This window comes from Pogoniulus pusillus, chromosome 40 (assembly GCF_015220805.1).
Source record: "Pogoniulus pusillus isolate bPogPus1 chromosome 40, bPogPus1.pri, whole genome shotgun sequence".
Taxonomy (NCBI): domain Eukaryota; kingdom Metazoa; phylum Chordata; class Aves; order Piciformes; family Lybiidae; genus Pogoniulus; species Pogoniulus pusillus.
Genome location: NC_087303.1, coordinates 115,033 through 137,015, shown reverse-complemented (window position 1 = coordinate 137,015; position 21,983 = coordinate 115,033). Strand labels below are relative to the sequence as shown.

The 21,983-nt window shown below is 45.9% G+C and overlaps 1 protein-coding gene across 3 annotated transcripts in view; it reads right to left on the bottom strand.

Annotated features, from left to right (window-relative positions):
* The window catches only part of MAP3K3 (mitogen-activated protein kinase kinase kinase 3), a 55,902-nt gene that overhangs the window by 25,276 nt on the left and 8,643 nt on the right, over positions 1–21,983 (bottom strand). For 2 of the 3 annotated variants that reach the window (XM_064174144.1, XM_064174145.1), the window contains exons 3-7: positions 21,724–21,813; positions 16,597–16,637; positions 11,552–11,651; positions 10,074–10,187; positions 3,853–3,973 (exon numbers count right to left, since the gene is read on the bottom strand). In XM_064174144.1, coding sequence (XP_064030214.1) covers positions 3,853–3,973; positions 10,074–10,187; positions 11,552–11,651; positions 16,597–16,637; positions 21,724–21,813 — 466 coding nt within the window. Of the gene's footprint in view, positions 1–3,852; positions 3,974–10,073; positions 10,188–11,551; positions 11,652–14,611; positions 14,997–16,596; positions 16,638–21,723; positions 21,814–21,983 lie in introns of those variants that run through there. The other variant, XM_064174146.1, reaches the window with a different exon arrangement.

Below are 21,983 nucleotides of genomic sequence, written 5' to 3'. Positions count from 1 at the left end.
AATAACCTCCCTCATCCTACTGGCCACGCTGTTCCTGATACAGGCCAGGATGCCACTGGCTCTCTTGGCCACCCGGGCACGCAGCTGGCTCAGCTTCAGCCTACTATCCACCAGTACCCCCCTTTCCTCCTGGCTGCTCTCCAGCCACTCTGTCCCCAACCTCTAGTGCTGCTTGGGCTTGTTGTAGCCAAAGTGCAGAACCCTGCACTTGGCCTTGTTCAGTCTCATCCCCTTGGCCTCTGCCCACCCATCCAGCCTGTCCAGGTCCCTCTGCAGGGCTCTCCTACCTTCCAACAGATCCACACCTGCTCCTAGCTTGGTGTCATCTGCAAACTTACTGATGCTGGACTCAATCCCCTCGTCCAGATCATCAATAAAGATGTTGAACAGGACTGGGCCCAGCACTGATCCTTGGGGAACACCACTAGTGACTGGCTGCCAGCTGGATGTGGCACCATTCACCACCACTCTCTGGGCCCGGCCCACCAGCCAGCTCCTGACCCAGATCAGAGTGAATCTCTCCAAGCTATGAGCTGCCAGCTTGGCCAGGAGCTTGTTGTGGCAGACTGTGTCAAAGGCTTTGCTGAAGTCCAAGCAGACTCCATCCACAGCCTGTCCCACGTTCACCAGGCAGGTAACCTGATCACAAAAAGAGATCAGGTTGGTGAGGCAGGACCTGCCCCTCCTAAACCCATGCTGGCTGGGCCTGATCCCTTGGCCAGCCTGTAGGTGCTCTGTGATGGCACTCAAGATGACCTGTTCCATCACCTTGCCTGGCACTGAGGTCAGGCTGGCAGCTCTGTAGTTTTCTGGCTCCTCCTTTCGACCCTTCTGGTGGATGGGATCACATTGGCAGCTTCCAGTCTCTGGGAACCTCTGCAGTGAGCCAGGACTGTTGATAAGTGATGGCAAGTGGCTTGGCCAGCTCAGCTGCCAGCTCTCTCAGCACCCTAGGATGGATCCCATCTGGTCACATGGACTTGTGAGGATCCGAGTGGCTCAGCAGGTCACTTACTGTTTCCTCATGGATTACAGAGGGACTATACTGGTCCCTGACTCCATCTGCCAGCTCAGGAGTCCAGCTGTCCTGGAGACAGCCTGTCCCACTACTGAAGATTGAGGCAAAGAAGGTGTTAAGTACCTCTGCCTTTTCCTCATGCTTTGTTACTATATTCTCCTCTCTAATAAGGACTGGAGGTTGTCCCTGCCCCTTCTCTTGCAATTCATATATTTATAGAAACATTTTTTATTCTCCTTAACAGCAGTGGCAGCCTAAGTTCTAAATGGACTCTTGCCTCTCTCATTTTTTTTCTACAAGACCTAGCAACATCCTTGAGCTCTTCCTGGGAAACCTCCCCTCTTTCCCAAAGGTGATATACTCTCTTTTTTATCTTTAATTCCTTCAGCAGCTCCCTGCCCATCCACCCTGGAGATGCTGAAGGCCAGGTTGCATGGGGCATTAAGCAACTAAGTCTACTTGAGACGTGTCCCTGCCCATGGTAGGGAGGTTGGAACTGATGATCTCTGAGGTCCCTTCCAACTTGAGCCATTCTATGATTTTTCTGGGCCTCTTAACAATGTGAGGGTCTGATAGTTTTGCACATTGAGCAAGTAATCCCAGTGCCTTCTGGGTCAATGAACAGGCTAACCAGAAAATAAGCAGAAGCTGGGATAAGAGGAAAGAGTCTCTACTACTGGGATACAGAAGAGGCCCCTTATAACTATACAGTTTACCCACAACATACACTTGTTGCAGCCTATTAGCTTTGGCATCATTATCTGGATACCTCAGAATACAAATAAAGGAGAAAGAGTTTTTTAATATTATTATTTTTAAAAAATAAGTATTTTTGGCATTGAAATTGTGAAAAAAATAAGAGCTGTGGTGATCAGATGTGCATGGATACTGCTGCCTCCTTCACAGGACTGGGGAACATTGCACCTTTTATACACGTTAAGGTTAAACTGGGAAGGATGGGAAAAGTATTTTTCTCCCAGTTTCAGTCACATACTTCACAAGCTTACAGCACTTCTTTCTTTCTCTGCTGCTTCATAAAAGCAAGTGGTGCAAAAGGGGATCAGCAGACTCCAAGGATACAAGCATGCTTGCTAGACACGTCTAGTATGGTGAGCTTCTGGTCTAGCCCTCAGGTCTTCCATACTCAGCTTACTCCCATTTATCTTTGGACAGAACAGCATGGATCTGAACTCAAGTTTAGGCATCCCAATAGAGAGACTATTCTAGTTTAATCTGATTATTTGATACTAAAATTGCTCTGCAAATGCTGATCCAAAATCCTGTAATGTTTATACCTCAAGCTCTGACAGTTAACAAAAATGAAGCACTCCTCTGGCACAGAGAGAGCTGGCTTAGAATGTGGAAACAAAACAACTCTGACATTCCCAGCTCCTGGTACTGCTCTTGTGATTTGCAGCATTTGTCATCTGAAGCATTAGGTCTGACAAGCCCTAAAACAGCTGCTGTAATAAACACAGCCATTCTCTGTTTCTGTTTCCCAGCAAAATCTAGCTTTTCTTACTTCTAAAGCACAAATCATTTACATGGAGCACCAGCTTGGGCTCCAGCCTTCCCACTGCAGATCCCTATTACTGCTCACCTTCTTCCTGCTCTTGGTCTGCTCAATGAGTTTCACACCTTTTTAATTTTGGACCTGCAAGCCTCTGAAGCGGTTTCAGGTGCTTTCATCTTTTACGTAAAGAGTTACCAGCTTTAAGCATTCTTACACCACAGATTTGGATTGTACTGCATAGTTATACAGGGGATATAGCACAGAAATTGGGCAGGGACACCTCATCCAACCTGGCCTTGAACATCTTCAGGGAGGAGACATCCACACCCAGTTTGGGCAACCTATTCCAGGGTTTCACCATCCTCACACTGAAGAACTTCTTTCTAAGATCCAGTCTAACCCTGCTCTGCCTCAGTTTCAAACCATTCCCTCTTGTTCTATTTGTAGATGCCCTTATGTAAAGTCCTTCTGCAGCCTTCCTGTAGGATCTCTTCAGGTACTGGAAGGTAGTTCTAAGGTCTCCCTGGAATCTTCTCTTCTCCAGGCTGAACACCCCCAGCTCCCTCAGCCTGTCCTCACAGCAGAGGTGCTCCAGCCCTTGGATCATCTTTGGGGCCTCCTCTGGACTCACTCCAACAGCTCTATGCCCTTCTCATCCTGGGGACAAGGTCCCTCCCTGCCTAAGCCCATTCTATGATTCTATGAACTCTGACAAATCTACCAGAGACAGAAGTCATAAAAATGGCAGTAGTCTGCTTCCACTGAACACGGGTTTGTTAAGCTAACAGACACTGAAGGAAATGAGACAAAGGTACACATGACTCCTATTTTTCTCATTATCTTCCATGCAGCCCTGCCAGTAACTCACAATGCTGGACTGGTGCTCTCCTCAAGGAGAGCGAAGCGTCAGGGAGCCCAGTATGCAGGGCACTGACTGGACACACTCTGTGCTGCCAGCAAAATGCTTGGTTAAGGACTGAGGACAGATTCCAAAGCCCAACATAAAAAAAATCACAATCTGAAATTGCCAATCTAAATAAAAAAAGCTTAACTGACTCAAGGAAGCTTTCCAGATTTCTAACCTCAATGAACCTGGCTTTAGGACATCCCCTTTAGCAGCTCTTCAGTTGTTCAACAACTGAGTAAGAAACTTTGAAGCATTCTATTGTAAACACATTAAGAGCTTTTGAAAATGAACTGCCTTGTCCTAGAATAACCTTTCAATTTCTCTTGCCTCTCAGAAATACTATACCATAAACACTAGTGCCCCAAAGACAAATTTCACAAAACAAAGACAAGCAGAAGGGGTAAAAATACTCACTGACAGACAGATGCCTACTTCTGGGTTCTGGCTGCTGATAGGATGTGCTCACATCCCCCACAGACTGGGAAGTTTTAATCCTGACTTGTTTGGGCAGTCCAGAATGGGGTGAAGAACTGGTCTGTTGGGCAAAATAAAATAAAAAATAATGAACTAAAGATGAGACTGAGAAGCTCGAGCAGCCTGGACACAGTTTCCAAAATAATATTGTGTTTAGTAGCAAGAAAGTCACTGAGAAACAGCTGGGAGAGTCTGAAATCTTATTAACTTGACAGAACACAAACAATAACGGCAGCAAAGGAGCAAAGCTTTAGTTATAGTGTAAACCAGGAGTTGAACAACTAGAGCATGCTACCCTCCAGTCTCAAATCAAATGGAGGATTTCAGGTCTCAAAGTTAGTCTGCCATTAGCAGCTACCTGTGAAACCAGCGAGAAGGAGCTGGCACCACCCACTGAGACAAGACCATGGAAGAATCTGCAGCTCCCACCAGTCACCTTGGCCAGCAGAGCTACATTCTCAACCTTGCACTCTTTCAGAAGCAGTTAGCTACCAACCCAACTGCCTTCAATCTTTAAAAAGCAACCTGACAGTTTGGATCACCTGAATGCAAACAAATTCTGGAGAGTTTAAGAGCATGAAGAGTTTGGAGATGCCAAGTCAAATGCCCTGCCCACTGCTTTTATTCATAGAATCATAGAGTCAAGCAGGTTAGAAGAGATCTCCAAGATCATCCAGTCCAACCTATCATGCAGCCCTATCTAATCAACCAGACCATGGCACTAAGTGCCTCATCCAGTCTTTTCTTGAACACCTCCAGGCACAGCCACTCCACCACCTCCCTGGGCAGCCCGTTCCAATGCCAATCACCCTCTCCATCAAGAACTGACATCCAGCCTAGGCCTCCCCCAGCACAACTTGAGACTGTGTCCCTGTGCTAGTTTGAAGCAATCTGGAATGTTTTGGTAAAAGAACTAGATAACGGGCAGTGAAATGAAAAACAATTGATGTCAACTTCTCTCACAGTCTCGCTGAGAACTCTGGGAAGAAGAAGTAAACTTTCTCCATTTTGTCTCTCACTCTTGCTTTTGCCTTAGACCGAGACACATCTTTCTAACATCACTGCTTCCTAACCCTGCTCCCTAACCTCTTGGCTGCACCTCTCTTCTTCCTGAGAACTGGGGTAAGGTTGAGAGGGGCCGGGGGAGGTGTTGGGGTGGTTTGAGAGCCCCTCCTGGGGACTCAGGTTTCTGGGAGGGGAGTTGTGCTTTTGTATTGTTTATCCTTTGTATATTTCTGTATATAATTGTATATAACTGTATATATTGTAAATAGCTGCTTGTAAATTCTGCTAGCTGTAAATAAATTGCTTCATCTATATTCCCAGAGGCCGTCTGAGTTAGCTGAGGCAAATACAAAAGTGTGGGAGGGGCGGGGTAACCCCCAAACCGTCACAGTCCCCTTGTTCTGTTGCTGGTTGTCTGGGAGAAGAGCCCAACCCCACCTGGCTACAGCCTCCCTTCAGGTAGTTGCAGACAGCAATGAGGTCACTCCTGAGCCTCCTCGTCTCCAGGCTGCACACCCCCAGCTCCCTCAGCCTCTTCTCACAGGGTTTGTGTTCCAGGCCCCTCCCCAGCTTTGTCGCCCTTCTCTGGACACCTTCCAGCACCTCAACATCTCTCTTGAATTGAGGGACCCAGAACTGGACACAGCACTCAAGGGGTGGCCTGACCAGTGCTGAGCACAGGGAAGAATAACCTCCCTCATCCTACTGGCCACGCTGTTCCTGATACAGGCCAGGATGCCACTGGCTCTCTTGGCCACCCGGGCACGCAGCTGGCTCAGCTTCAGCCTACTATCCACCAGTACCCCCTTTCCTCCTGGCTGCTCTCCAGCCACTCTGTCCCCAACCTCTAGTGCTGCTTGGGCTTGTTGTAGCCAAAGTGCAGAACCCTGCACTTGGCCTTGTTCAGTCTCATCCCCTTGGCCTCTGCCCACCCATCCAGCCTGTCCAGGTCCCTCTGCAGGGCTCTCCTACCTTCCAACAGATCCACACCTGCTCCTAGCTTGGTGTCATCTGCAAACTTACTGATGCTGGACTCAATCCCCTCGTCCAGATCATCAATAAAGATGTTGAACAGGACTGGGCCCAGCACTGATCCTTGGGGAACACCACTAGTGACTGGCTGCCAGCTGGATGTGGCACCATTCACCACCACTCTCTGGGCCCGGCCCACCAGCCAGCTCCTGACCCAGATCAGAGTGAATCTCTCCAAGCTATGAGCTGCCAGCTTGGCCAGGAGCTTGTTGTGGCAGACTGTGTCAAAGGCTTTGCTGAAGTCCAAGCAGACTCCATCCACAGCCTGTCCCACGTTCACCAGGCAGGTAACCTGATCACAAAAAGAGATCAGGTTGGTGAGGCAGGACCTGCCCCTCCTAAACCCATGCTGGCTGGGCCTGATCCCTTGGCCAGCCTGTAGGTGCTCTGTGATGGCACTCAAGATGACCTGTTCCATCACCTTGCCTGGCACTGAGGTCAGGCTGGCAGCTCTGTAGTTTTCTGGCTCCTCCTTTCGACCCTTCTGGTGGATGGGATCACATTGGCAGCTTCCAGTCTCTGGGAACCTCTGCAGTGAGCCAGGACTGTTGATAAGTGATGGCAAGTGGCTTGGCCAGCTCAGCTGCCAGCTCTCTCAGCACCCTAGGATGGATCCCATCTGGTCACATGGACTTGTGAGGATCCGAGTGGCTCAGCAGGTCACTTACTGTTTCCTCATGGATTACAGAGGGACTATACTGGTCCCTGACTCCATCTGCCAGCTCAGGAGTCCAGCTGTCCTGGAGACAGCCTGTCCCACTACTGAAGATTGAGGCAAAGAAGGTGTTAAGTACCTCTGCCTTTTCCTCATGCTTTGTTACTATATTCTCCTCTCTAATAAGGACTGGAGGTTGTCCCTGCCCCTTCTCTTGCAATTCATATATTTATAGAAACATTTTTTATTCTCCTTAACAGCAGTGGCAGCCTAAGTTCTAAATGGACTCTTGCCTCTCTCATTTTTTTTCTACAAGACCTAGCAACATCCTTGAGCTCTTCCTGAGCTTTTCCCCAAAGGTGATACACTCCCTTTTTTTTCTTTAATCCTTTTAGAAGCAAACTGCACATCCAGCCTGGCTGTCTCCCTTGCTAGCTCATCTTCTGGTACAATGGTACAGCCTGCTCCTGCACCTTCAGGAGTTCTTTCTTGAAGCAGGTCCTGCCTGCCTGGACCCCTTAAGGGCTGTTTCCCAAGGAACTTTCCAAGTTAGTTCCTTAAATAAGCCAAAGTCTGCCCTTTGGAAGTCCAGTGTGGAGGTTTTGTTGATGCCCCTCCTGGTTTCACCATATATTGAAAACTCTGTTGTTTCATGGTACACTGGACCCCAGGTAGCCACCAATCACCACATCTCTCACCAGCCCCTCTCTATTTGTGAGCAGCAGTTCAAGTAGGGCTGCAACCCTGGTAGGCTCATGTAATAGCTGAGATAAGAAGTTGTCCTCTATATACTCTAGGAACTTTCTAGACTACCTCTTCTCTGCAGTGCTAAAGTCTCAGCAGATGTCTGGCGTGCTAAAGTTGCTCACAATAACTAGGGCAGGTGATCCTGAAGCAGTCTCCAGTTTCTTAAAGAATAATAAATCAACCTCTTCTTCCTGGTTGGGTGGTCTATAACAGACTCCAACCAGGATGTCAGCCTTGTTGGCCTTCCCCTTAATTCTCACCCATAGGACTCAAAAGTTCACCCTGAACTTACATAGATAATCTAAAGACCATTTTTCCACATTGCCCTCATTCAAAGCAGGAAGAGGAATGAAGACACACAAAGGACTTCGCCCCAGTTTGTGGAGAAAGACAGAAGGGATAACACCAACACACTCTCTAGGAAGTGTAACTGCAGGATGGAACTCCAAGTGAGGACAGCAAGCTGCTGCCCAGAAGTGTTCTTCTTGTCTAGCTCTGCCAAAAGAACCTACAAGGACACAGAAGACTCAAGAAGGTGCTCACCTTGAAATAGGCAGCTGACACCTCTGTGCACTCCTCACAGATGATACAGGGCATGTGGGCTCCTAACAGAGGACTGAGCAGGACATCAACAATCAGAGGATGCTGCACTAAGGTCTGAATGTATGAAATCCCATGAATTGCCAACCTCTCATAAGCAAATGAGATCCTGTACTTGTGAAAGCAGGTGCACAATACTAATGGACACTTTCAATTTTAATCATGTCCCAAAGTGCCTTGTTTTACAAGAAGATAGAATATTCCCTTCCTCTTCTGTGTTACAGAATTTAACTCATGTTAATTTGTTGTATTGAGGTGAACAGAACCAAAGATACTCCAAGGAAATCAATCCTGACTTCTGAAAATTATTTGAATATGACTGGCAATGAAGGTGTGAGGCCATGCCAACAAAAAAGTGAAGTATGGAATACGTGCTCACTGAACGAGCACTTTACCCTTGCAGAGGGTAAGGAGGGAGCCTCATTTGAATTGCATAAACTCTGCCATGAAGAGATTCATGGGAGCTGAACCAAGAGTGCAGAGGTCACCCCATTTATGTGGGCAGTCTGGCTTTAGTACTCTAGATGTTCAACTTAACCACTTCTTCCCGTTAGCTTCTAAACAGAAAGAGAGGACTGACAGCTAAAGTGAGTTGCTTGACAACAGAAAGCACAAGTGAGGCACAGAGAGAGGCAGAAGAAAATTAATAGAAAGGCTACTGACAAACACAAGCTCTCAGTGCTAGTCATACAGCTACTGCTGTCCAGTTAATGTGGTTTGTAAACATATTTGTGCCGAAGTCATGGCATTACCTTTCCATCCCCAGAAAAAGAAAAGAGCACAACCAAAACAAAATCTGCATCCTGTACTTGAGGAAAAATAATGCTTCCCGCTCCCTCAGTGGGATGAGATCATGCAGCCAAGAAACCTCCTTCAGACTTGTGGGCTTCTGCTTTATCACATGTAGGGCTCTCCTGTCAGGCAACTCAGAGCTGAAGTGGAAATTGGAGGAGAGGGGGGAAACAGTGGCACTTACTGAAGGCTTTGCTATTTGTTTCTGCTTTGAGTAAAAGAGGGAAAAACAGCCAATAAAAGGACAATGACACAGTCCTGGCTACTGGCTGCTGGAGGGAAGAGATTTACTGTAGGTGGCTTAGGTAAGGTTTAGGTAATATCATTTAACAGCTGTTTTGCAGCCTGAAGTCACTGCAATTAAGAGAGGCTGTAAATGAGAATTGCTTCACTGTGTTATACCAAAAGTTGAGGCCACCTCTCACAGCCTGTTTCCTGACAGCACAGAACACTCTCACTATGCTAGGTCAGACCAAAGGCCTTCTTGCTATCAGAGTCTTTGACTTGAAAAGTTGTGACCTTAATTCTGAAAAAAAAATTTAAAAATTGATTGAGTGAACAAAGTTCTCCAGTCACAGATCAGGAATAAGGAAGACTCTTGTCTTCTCCCATCTTCAGCTTGCAGTTCAGTTCACTGTCCGAAACAGGCAGCCTGGGAGCTTGACTTAAAAGTACTTTACATCAGAAAAGATCCTAACATAAGAAGTGCAAACCACACTGACACAGCAACTTGTAGTACAGGGAAGTGAACCAAGACAATCCAATCCATCCCAGGTGTGTACATACCACTATTACCTAAAAGCAAGTGAGTTCTACAGAGCAAGGCTGGATTCAGTGCATTAGGCTGCAGAACTGAAAAAAAAACATCAGGAGCTGTCCTCAGGCTTCTCACCCAGGAAAATAAAAATGCTAAATGCTGGTTCTCAAGGACAACCTGGTGCTTTCCTAAAGGCAAGATAATTACACTTTCAGGACTGTGCTATTAATCAAAGGGGAAAAAAAGTTCTCTGCAAACCAAACTCATAAAGTCTATTCTGAATACAGTCACTGGGTCCTTGATATTAAATGGCCTTCGTATTCCAGCTTCAAAAGCTGCAATGCTTTAGTCCCTGAACAGCTGCTGAAGCCAGGGGAAAAAAAGGGAAAAAAGTGATACCTATAGCTAAGCCAAAGCAAAGAGGATAATCATCTGCATTTGTGTCTGTGCAGAGGGATTTTACTAATTCCTGGTACTCTCAGATAAAGATGGCATCATGTTTTAGAGACTTAAAGGTGAAAAAAACCCCAGCCCACCCTTCATTTTGCTGCAGTCACAGAAGTTGTTACCTACATGGTTTCTGTCCTGAGACAGCAACAATATTCTAAGGCTTTTCACATTAGAGCTTCGGTCTAAGAGATCCACTGCTTTATCCAGGTCATCTTGGTTTTTCAAAGGAATAGACAGCTGCAAAATAAAGAACAGGGGGAAAATGATTAGAACAAGTAGAAAAAAAAATCAATCTACTGGCACAATAGGTATTTAAATAAACATTAGAAAAAGGAAAAAGAATCAGAATGCAAGACAGGCCCCTGGCTGCTCAATGACTCCACAGATTTCCATTACAGCACTATTTCACTGTCCCTTTCAACAAGGTTTTCCTCCTATGCTACAAGAGAACTGGCTGATCCTCTGTAAATTTCTCTAAGGCACTGTCCACCAAAATATTAATTGCTGCCTCAATTTCTTCTCTGCAAAGAACAAGTCAGAGACAGGCTCCTGACTCCCTAATGAGAACATTTGTCTCTGAATACTTATGAATTCAGACTGAATGATGAAGTGGAAGTTAGGTTTCGGATCAAGAAGATTAAGACTTAGAAAGGGGGAATGAAAGAAGAATTTAAAACTTGCTGGTAAGACCCCATGACATTATGCTCAGATACCTTCTGCTCTACAATCTGCTCACATCTCCAAATCTGAGTGTTATTAACATTGAAGAATTCCTTCCATTTTTGTCCAGCTCCCCTGGTGAATGAGCTTTTGTATCTCTCAGTTAAGGATAAAGTCCTGAATGGTGGGAGGGCAACATCACAACAGGACATGGGTTAGTGGTCATGACAGTTAGGTTTAGATTGGTCTCGATCTTAAAGGTAAGGGCTGCTTTTTGGGGTGACCTGGTAGTGGGAGGTGTGACCTGCCTGGGATTTAGGCTGTTGGATGCTGGGGGTGGGAGATGAGAGGAGTGCATCAGGATTGTGCCAAGATTCAAGGCTTTGCTGAGGGAGAGTCCATGGTGGCTCCTGATGGGATGGGGTGCTGGGAATTTATGTGACAGAGCCCTGAGCAACCTGATCTAGTTAAAGATGTCCTTGTTCATTGCAGCAGGGTTGGACCAGATGACCTCTGAGGGTTCCTTCCAGTCTGATGCCTTCTGTGGCTCTACAAGTTTTCTCCAGTCTTAGTGATTCTATGATTCTATGACACTGCTGTGGAGGGGCAGCTGAAGAAATGACTCTGGGACTCTACATTCCTCAGCCTGTATCTATAGCAGACTGTAATACAGCAGTCAAAATACTCCAAATACCTGTTTTTTTCACTTCCCCAAGAATCTCCCAAACAATACCAGCCTAAGGCAACAAGATGCTGCTGTTCACATAGTACCAGGGTGATGTTTTGACAGTAGCAGAGCGTTTTCCTTTGGAGCAGAGTGATTCAGCTATGGTTCCTATCAGAGTGAGGAAATTACAGAGCACAGGAGATGAGATGGAAGAAGGTGGTGTCATCTAGAGGGAGTGTTAAAAGTTCTGAGCCCTGCCAGCAAGGCTCTGTACCTCATTGTTCATGTAGTGGAGGTCCAGTGGCTGGCCGAAGGCTGTTTTCACTTTCTGTTGCACATCTTCATAGCGCACGGGACGGACAAATGGGATAATTCTGGAAGGAGAGAGAGACACTGATTGAATTCTGAGACATATTTGATACTGCAATAAAATTAGATGGCTGAATCATTAAAACCACATTTGAATGTTCTCTTTTCATCCTCAAGAAGGTAGTGAACCTTTCCAGTTTGAACTGATATTCACTCTTTTAGCAAGGAACTCCTGCTCCCTGGCCTCTTTCCAAGTGATTTGTCAAAAGGCAATATTCAGCTGAAGAGTTCCAACAGGATGGCTCTGCCCTGGGAAGGAAAGTATCCTTTATCAAATAAATGTCTTTCACCTAATGGGATATAAGATGCACTTCGGCTTAAAGAATACTGCCTCAGGCACCAAACACAAACACATTCAGTGAGAGCTGAATTAAAAGCTGCAGCAAACTAGGCCTTGGTTTAACACTCCAGTATCTGACCTCAGAACTCACATCTCCAAGATGTGTTCCACTTGATAGGTTTCAACAAACATTCCTACAGCAAAGTTAGTCCTGAACTCCAGAGGGGAGGCATCATCAGGACACAAAGGAATCTGAAATCCCTCTGTCCCAAAGGTGGTGATGTTAGCTCTGTGTTAAGCCCCCTGAATGCTCAGCTCCAACATTGCCAAATATCTGACTCCCAGATTCAGTGCACTGCCTGCAGTTATCCTTCAAACTCTGTGCAACACAGTAAGGCCTCCTTATCAGAGAGGTTGGAAAACACCTCTAAAATCATCGAATGCAACCTTCTACCCAGGACTTCCATGAACACTAGAAATGGTTAATTCTGTGACTCTCTAACTCTTCTCAAGAGCTGAAGTTACATCTAACTGTAACTGAGCAATCTTTTGCCACCCACATTTGCTTTATTTCAAATAAAAAAAGAGTCATAGAACCATAGAATCAACCAGGTTGGAAGAGACCTCCCAAGCTCATCCAGTCCAACTTAGCACCCAGCTCTATCCAGTCAACCAGACCATGGCACTAAGTGCCTCCTTCTTTTAAAATCAGAGAGGCCGAACAGGTCAAAATGGCCAAATGTGTCCTGGGCTGTATCAAAAGACACGTGGCCAGCAGGTCAAGGGAGGTGATTCTGCCCTGTACTCTGCTCTTGCAAGACCACACGTGGAGTACTGCATGCAGTTCTGGTGTCCACAGCACAAGGAGGATATGGAACTGCTGGAGAGGATGCAGAGGAGGTCATGAAGATGATTAGGGGGCTGAAGCACCTCACCTATGGGGACGGACTGTGAGAGTTGGGGTTGTTCAAGCTTGAGAAGGCTCCAAGGAGCCTTCCAGTACTTGAAGGAGGGTAAAGGAGATCTGAGGAGGGATTTTTTCTAATGGCCTGTGGTGACAGCATGAGGGACAATGGTTTGAAACTAGAGCAGGGGAGATTTAGACTGGAGATTAGGAAGTTCTTTATTATGAAGGTGGTGAGAAACTGGAATGAGTTGCCCAAAGAAGATATGGATGCCTCATCCCTGGGAAAGTTTAAGACAACTCTAGATGAGGCAACCTGGTCTAATGTCCCTGCCCATGGCAGGGCCACTGGAACTAGATGATCTTTAGGGTCCCTTCCATCTCAAACCACTCTATGATTCTTCTGAAGGAACCTGCCAAGTACGATCCTAACAGCTGTAGAAGAAGATGTTTTTCCACCACCTTCAGAAGACTGGCAAGTAAAATACCCTGGGGTCAGCGAACTGGAAGATTCAAATACGATTCAAATACGAATTCCCAACCCACTATCCTAGCAAGCCAAGGATGTCTACTACTCAGAAACCCACTTTGCATCTCTGCTGCACAAGGTTCAGATGTCTGTTCCTGCCCTCAGGCTCCTGTAACCAGACTTCTCACCATCTGCTTCCACAGGCCACAGTACAATGCTGCATCTCCACCAGCAGCAAGTTAAACAAAACAGCTCTGGGACACGGCTGACAGGCACCATCCTTCTGCAAGCTGTCAGAGCATTCTGAGAGCTGGTTACACCACTGCTGCAACTTAAAACCACTCTTGCTTTGCCACACCTGAAATACTGCCATAACAGGCTTCATTTCTAACACCACTTAATAATTTTGTCATCAGGCAGAAATAGGAAGAGCCGAATGGACCATAGAAGCTCAAGATCTACCCTGCTGACAAGGACAGTGAGCTCAGTGAAACCCCAAAATCACCTCTGGGGAAGCTCAGAGAACTGGGGAAGCTTGTGCTGAACCCATGCTTCAGATGGAAGAATTAGCTTCCAACACATCCATCCAGCCTGCATTGCCAGCACCCTGCATCTTCCCGTGACATGCAGTTTTTGTTTGACACAGCTCCAGCGTTAGCTGGCACACTTAGCCCCTTTCCTAGGAAGGGTTCATCTTGCTACCAGACCTACGACATTCAGCTACTTAGAAATAATTGTCCCTGTTAAAAAGCAGCCCACAATAACATTTCCCACGTACTCCTAAGAAGCCTATCCATGAAATGATAGTCCTCTGGCACTGTACTAATGCAATTTAGCTCTCGGTTGAGCTGCAGTCCCTTATAAAGGCTTCCATTCTGTGCTCCATGCATTAAAAAGCAGAGCTGTTCTCAGGTGCTGCAAATTCTATTAGTTACAAAGAATTCTCTGCGCTCCTCTAACACAAAATCATGGACTGCAGGGTTTAAGAAGCCCATTCCTGCCTGACCACCTTAAATATTTGTGGTTAGATCTGGCAGCTTCTCTGAAACCAAGCACACACACTTAAATTCTGGGAGCTCGCTGCCTGGCTGTAACTGCATACCACTCTGGGAATGGGGAATTCAGGCAAGCCTAACTGCATAATTAGACTAACACACAATCAACCCTTTCATTTTCATGTACTGCTGCAAAAAACCCAAAACCATAACAACCCTTTTCTTCTCCCCTGAGCAGTGTGCCATCTTAAATGCACTCAGGCAGAAGACATGCAAGATGACAGGGCTTTGGTGAAAACATTTTGCCTCTTACTTACCTTGTCTGAACATGAGATCACAAGAAAATGTGACCTGATGCACAGCACCTCTGTTGTAGTCCACACAATGTCACTGGCATGTGCTGAGTGCTGAGAAGATCTGTTTGACAAAGGCAGCAGCACATCCCACCTATGATTACTTCTAACATTTCTCCCTAAGCACTCAAAGTGTTTTTTTTTTTAGTGACAGGACTTACTGTGTAGGGCTTTGATGAGCAAAAATAGTTCGATTTTTGAGGAAGATTTCACAAATGATCTCTGCTGGCTGCTTTATCAATACAAGATTCCTCTGCTTTTCTATTTTAACAAAAATCCCTCAGTTTGATAAAGGAGGATACTTGAGGAGGACCCTTAAGCAGCTCAGCTAGTAACAGGCTGTTAAGATCACTACAGACAACTCACACTGCTTTATCAACACAAAATTTCCACTTTAACGTGAAACCATTAACTGCTTCATGCAGCTGAGAGCAGCAGTGAAGAAAAAGGCTTGGGGGTGTTGGCTGCTAAGCAGCTCCCCAGGTGCCAGCAGTGCCCTCACACAGGCTCCAAGGCAGATGTGTGCTGGGCAGCAGCCAGAGGAGTGTGGCCAGCAGGGCAAGAGAGGGGATTCTGTCCTTTGACTCTGCTCTGCTGAGACCTCACCTCCAATCCTGCCTTCAGTTCCAGTGTCCCTAGCATAAGAAGGATACAGAGTTGCTGGAGAGAGTCCAGAGAAGGCCAAAAGATGGTCCAAGGGCTGGAGCACTTCTGGTATAAGGATAGGCTGAGTGAGCTGGGGTTGTTCAGCTTGAAGAAGACTCTGAGGGGACCTTAGAGCTGCCTTCCAATATCTGAAGGAATCCTAAAGAAGGCTGCGGAAGCCTGTCTAGAGACAGGACAAGGGGAAATGGTTTGAAGCTGGGGGAGATCAGGGTTAGGCTGGATCTTATGAAGTTCTTCAGTATGAGGGAAGCGAGACTCTGGAATAGGTTTCCCAGAGTGTTTGTGGATGCCTCCTCCCTGGAGGTGTTCAGGGCCAGGCTGGATGAGGCCTTGAGCAACCAAGTCTAGTTGAGAGGTGCCCCTGCCCATGGTAGAGAGGTGAGAGTGGCTGATCTCTAAGATCCCTTCTAACCTAAGCCATTCTGTGATTTTGTGTTGAAAGTGCTGTCTGGAACGGGAGGAACCGCAGGCCTCCCATGGGATGCATGTGAAGAGCAGCACACAGTTATGATTATGAACCAATTGTTTGAAAAAATGGAATCTAACATCAAGCTTCCTTTTTCTCCTCAGCTGAGAGCTCGAGAGGAGCCTCAAAGAGGCTGCAAACAAGCCTGGAGCTTTTTAATATGTTCACAAAGCCACTGAACAGCCATAATAATATCAAGAATTTCTCTCAATTAGATGGCAAAGAGGAGTCTTTTTGAGCCTATTTTGACCTGTCTAGGCAGTTTTGCCTATTAAAAACAATTTGCAAACACTGATAATGATAATTAATTCTGGTGGGTTTTTTTGGTAAAAGAAAGTCTATCAAACCCAAGTATCAGAGGAAATAAGAAGTTCACTTTCACACCAGTGAAACATCTTCTCTTGCTGTAGCTGTTGATCAACCACAGCAGGACAGTGACAGGTCATCAGGAAATAAGAAACTAGAAAAGAATGACACTAAGGTGATCAGTTCCAGTTAAATAAAAAAAAAAAGAGAGGAATATATCTGAAATAGGACTGTCAGGGTGAATTCATTTCAGGCTGGGCAGCGTTGTTAATATTACCCATTTTAAGTGAATTGCAGTATTATGAAAATAAATCAAAGATAAATGTGGCATGACTCACTGATACTTAAAAATAACCAAGCTAAGGATGACCTGTTTGCTATTGCCCTTCACTGTGCGGTTTTTTTTTATTCAGGAAGAAGGAAAATAAAGCCAAGAATATATTTAACCTGAATTACTGATGACAAAATGATTCCACTAAGCAAAGAATCCAAGTGGTGAAGACAGACTTACCGTCGCTCCCCGTTGTGTTCAAACTTGATCCTTACATCACTCTGCAGAAGAAAAGAACAGAAGGTGAGTTCACAACCAAACTCTGGCACACAGAGCAGCATTTTAAGGCCCAATTACAATTGGTAACTGCAGTTGGCTTTGACTTCTCAAAAGGCTGAACAAAACAAGTCTGAGAACTTTCTCTATGGACACTGAAGTGAACTGTGGACAAGATGCTGAAAGGTGAACATAGCACCATGAGGACACTGAAGCAAACCAGACAACAAGATGCTGAGAGGTGAACACAGCGTGTTGAGAAGGACGCTGAAGCAAACTGTGGACAAGAGGCTGAGAGGTGAACACAGCATCATGAGAAATGGAGAAATTGCTAAAGGAGAAAGACGAAGAAAGGGGTAAAAACTATATTGTGATTCTTTTTTCTTGTAAGTTACTGGAGGGGGTCCAGAGGAGGGCAACGAAGCAGGGGAAGGGACTGGAGAACAGGGCTGAGAAGAAGCACTTGAGGGAACTAGGGGTGTTTAGTCTGGGGAAGAGGCAGCTGAAGGGAGATCTCACTGCTTTATACAGCTGCCTGAAAGGAGGCTGGAGCGAGGTGGGGGTTGGTCTCTTCTCCCTAGTATCAGGTCATAGAATGAGAGGAAATGGCCTGAAATTGTGCCAGGAGAGGTTTAGGTTGGAGATGAGGAAAAATTTCTTTGCTGCGGTAGTGGTCAGGCATTGGCACAGGCTTCCCAGGGAGGTGGTGGAGTCACCATCCCCGAAGGTGTTCAAGAAACGTGCAGATGTGGCACTTGGGGCCATGGTGGTGTTGGGTTAACAGTCAGACTGGATGATCTTGGAAATCTTTTCCAACCAAAACAACTCTATGATTCTGTGATTGTCACTTAGAAGACACTGAAATACTTTCTAAGGAAAACGAATCTTTCTTGCATGGCAAAAACCTGAAATTGTGTCTAGCTGCACATGCACATGAACTGAAGCAGATTTTCTTTGGGCATTCTCACGTTTTCTTCTGTGGCATGAAAAAGCTACATTCTTCACTGTCAAGACACAGACTAAATCTCTGCTTTTGCAAGCTTGCAGCCCCTGAAACTCAAAACTATGGTTAACAGACAAGTTAACCATATGTCATCTTTTAAAGGCAAAGAGGTCACTATTAGATCGAGAGAGCTTCTCCTCCTCCTCTACTCTCTGGCCTGGTGAGGCTGCACCTGGAATACTGTGTCCAGTTCAGGGCCCCTCAGTTCAAGAGGACCTCAGGGAACTGCTTCAGAGTTCAGCACAGAGCAACAAAGCTGCTGAAGGCAGTGGAACATCTCCCTGTAATCACAGGCTGAGGGAGCTGGTCCTTGGAGCTTGGAGCAGAGGAGCCTGAGGGCTGCCCTCATTGCTGTTGATAAAAATGTGCAGGGCAGTGTAGGGAGGTCAGAGCCAGGCTCTGCTCAGAGATGGCCAAGAACAGGACAAGGGGCAGTGGGAGCAAGCTGGAGCAGAGGAGGTGCCCTGGGAACAGGAGAAACTTTTTTATTGTGACAGATCTCTGGAGCAGGCTGCCCAAAGAGGTTGTGGAGTCTCCTTCTCTGGAGACATTCCAAGTCTGCCTGGATGTGTTCTTGTGTGACCTGCCTTGGCAGGGGGGTTGAACTGGATGACTTTTTGAGGTCCTTTCCACCCCCTACCATTCTGTGAAGGTTGAAAGCACTGGTCACACAACCTGTGCACTCCAAAGATGCCATGTGGCCTGGAAGAGTCAACATGCTGTACTTTCAACTCTGGAGATCAAAGTTCAAATCCCAATTTAGGTTAGAAAGATATAAATAAAAGGGAAAAATCTGCTCTGATAAGACTCCATCAGTTCTGCTGCACAGTTTCTGTGATTGGGATAGATTAAGCCATCTGTGAAAGCCCCAGACAATAGGCAATCATACATCTAGGAACTTCAAAAAAATGTGGCCAGGAAATGCTCTTTAGCTAAGAGGAAGTATCTGGCAGGCTGAGTGGTCAAGAATGCAGTTCAAAGGGACCCAGGCAATCCCTGAGCACACAGGATTCCTGCAGCAGTACAGGAGGTACAGCACTGATCATGACAAATGAGCTTCCCAATCACAACAACCACCATCTGCAGGGAGGAGGGAAATTTACACCTGACTTTACCAAAGCTGTTTTCTCAGATGTGAGGAGAGAAAGAACTTACTCCAGATTGACACCAAAGTGAAGCAAATTTGAGAGAACTCATTTCCATTGAACAATGAAGGAAAAATGCATCCAGCAGTGTAGGAATAATGAACTAAATGATGTCCGCCAGTCAACTGGTGATGTAAGTGTTGTTTCTTAGACAAAATGGATGGAGAAGTGATTCCTTCAGGGAAGGAAGGCTCTGGATTGTTGGGACGTTTTTTAGCTATACTGTTATAAGCAGCCTGGTCGAAGGACACAGAGCAAGTCCAGAGGAGGCCACAAAGGTGAATCATGGGCTGGAGCAGCTCTGCTGTGAGGCTAGGCTGAGGGAGCTGGGGGTGCTCAGCCTGGAGAAGAGAAAACTCCAGGGGGACCTTATTGCTGCCTTCCAATACCTGAAGGGATCCTACGCGAAGGTTGTGGAGGGACTTTTCATGAGGGTGTCTACAGACAGGACAAGGGGGAATGGTTTGAAGCTGAGGGAGAGTCAGATTGGATCTTAGCAAGAAGTTCTTCAGTACGAGGATGGGGAGACTTTGCAACAGGTTGCACAGAGAGGCTGTGGCTGCCTCCTCTCTGGGGGTGTCCAAGGCCAGGTTGGACAAGGCCTTGAGCAGCTGAGTCTAGTTGAGAGGTGTCCCTGCCCATGGTGGGGAGGTTGGAGAAAATGACCTCTGAGGTCCCTTCCAACCTGAGCTATTCTATGATCTTCTGAAATAAATAGGAGTTTCTAGATGAACTTACATCATTTTTTTCGGATTCAATTTCTGACCTCAAGATGTGTTTTAGGGCATGAAACAGCCAAGTGTGAAAATCAGTCAGTTAAAATTAGTCAGCACAAAGACCCTTTGTCCTGGAGTCCTGTATACCCCTAAATTGCTGCTCTCCCTCTGTGGCTTGAATGGAGAGCAAAAGCCGCCTGGTTCCCCCCACCCCCTCCCCTGCCCTGCAGGCGTGGAGGACGTGAGCAAAGGGGTCCTGCCCGCACGAGGAGCGCCCCGTGCAGTGCCCGCGCTGGAATCGGGCTGGGATTGGCTGTGCCCTTTCACGCCTAAGGAGGTGGTAATTCTGCTCTTTGTCTAGAGAGGGTATAAATATTGGGGGCTTCCCACCTTTGGGGGTTCCCACCTTGGAGTTCGTCCCGCTTGAAGTTCGTTACTGCCTGAACCTTTGGTGCTTACCTGAGAGTTCCCCCCACCTTGCTCGCCTAAGCTGAATACAGAAAGCTTCAAAGGACTGCTTCACCTATTGACACCCTTTGTAAGCCTAACGACCCTTAATGGTCCACCTGCAGCTGCTGAAAGGGAATGAGAGAGAGACAGACCGAAGGAGGAAGTCAGCCTGATCGTGAGTTATTTTGGCTCAACTTTATTAGTAAGAAAAGGCTATTAATTAATAGCTAAAGCCTTTTCCAACTTCTGACTTCCAAAATAGTCAGATTATCGATGGTATCCCTGTAGATATTCTCAAGCAACTGAATCTGTTAATTAAACTAATCTTTGTATATATAGTTTTGGGGGCGGGTTTTGGGAAAATAAAACAACTCTATTTTTGTATAAAATTCCTGACTCGGCCACATATTAATTCCCTGCCTCCACAACACCCTTCTCAAACTTGCTGGTAGCTAAGCAAACCAGAACATCTTTCTCAACTCCACTGCATGCTTTCAAACCTGTGTAACAAAGGGAAGGGGAGGGGGAAATTTGGCAACTCCCAGTAACTTTTCAAAAGGATCCAACAGTGGTTATTAGGGTCTATTTTTCAAAGATCTAAGAAAAGGTGTTCCAAGTGATCTTAGTGTTTAAATGTCAGAGAGAACTCAGGGCAGTTAAACATCCAGTGTTTTTTGTTCCCTTTGAAAGCAGCAGACCTATCACCTACACAACCCGCATCTTAAAGCAACTCGCATGAACCGTCCTGAGAGATGAGTAATAACTAAAATCCAAGTTCAGTACTGGAGCTTTCCTGTGATGCAATCCCATAAATAATGATTACAGATCTGGAGTTAAGACATTTCTGAATTTATGTTCCAAAGTGATTTGGAAAGGATTTTGTACTGCTTCATTCACAGATTTGTCCAGCACATTCGAGGAAATCCCAGATCCCAGCCGAACAAGTAGATTATAAGCAGACAAAGCATAAAGAAGAGTCAGACATGAATTTTAAAGCCTGTTCCAAAAAGTTTAAGTCTATAATAAGGATATAACTGGAACCAGTTATTTTACTGATACAGGCAACTTATCCTGTTACCATTTGTCTAACTGCAAGTAACTAATTTTTTAAGATAGTAATGGACAAAGAATTCTTGATTGGAATGGTAGCTTTTGCTTTGAGTTATTTCGCTGACATGATTTGCAGCACACACTGACACAGCAATTCTGTTCTGTCCTTCCTTTCCTCTAGGAAGCAAATGCAATACTTTTCTCTACCCAAATAAAGCCTCTAGCAATGTGAAAGAAACCTAGAAATGTTTTAAAGTATTGATCCTGCTACTTACTGTAGAGAAACTTTTCAATACAGACAGGACAGGGGAGAAGCTGAGGTAGAGCTGCCTGCTGAGGAAGAAGTTTTTCAGTGGAAGGGTGGTGAGACTCTGGAAGAGGCTGCCCAGGTGATGTTGTGGATGCTTCCTCCCTGGGGTGTTCAAGGCCAAGTTGGGTGAGGCCTTGAGCAGTCAAGTCTAGTTGACAGACCCTACCCATGGCAGGGAGGTCAGAGAAGATGATCTCTGAGGTCCCTTCCAACCTGAGTCATCCTATGATACAATTCTATTACTTTCATCACACTGAAAAGTGCATCGCACTGCTACATTATGACAGAATCAGCAAAGAAAAGCTTTCTTTGCCTCCCACACCTGCCTAAATGGATTCTATGTAGGTCACCACACACAATTTAAAGCATGTTCCTCAATCACAACTGTTAATATTGAATAAAAGACGCTTTTCTTACCGGAATTTTTTTTTCTTCCACTGCAGAGGCACACTGGTTTGTTATTGCAGGGCTGCCCAAGATGGGCGGACTGCTGGCATTGTGTTTTTTCTTAAAAAAACAAAGCAAACAAACAAAGTAATTAAAAATAAATAAAAAGGCAACATCACTGTGAAAAGCCAAAAAAAAAAAAGGTAAATTTTTTCACCTAATCTATATGGACCAAACCCCCTTAAAAGCTTGTGTGGGAGGAAGGCAGAATACTAAGATGTTGGAAATTA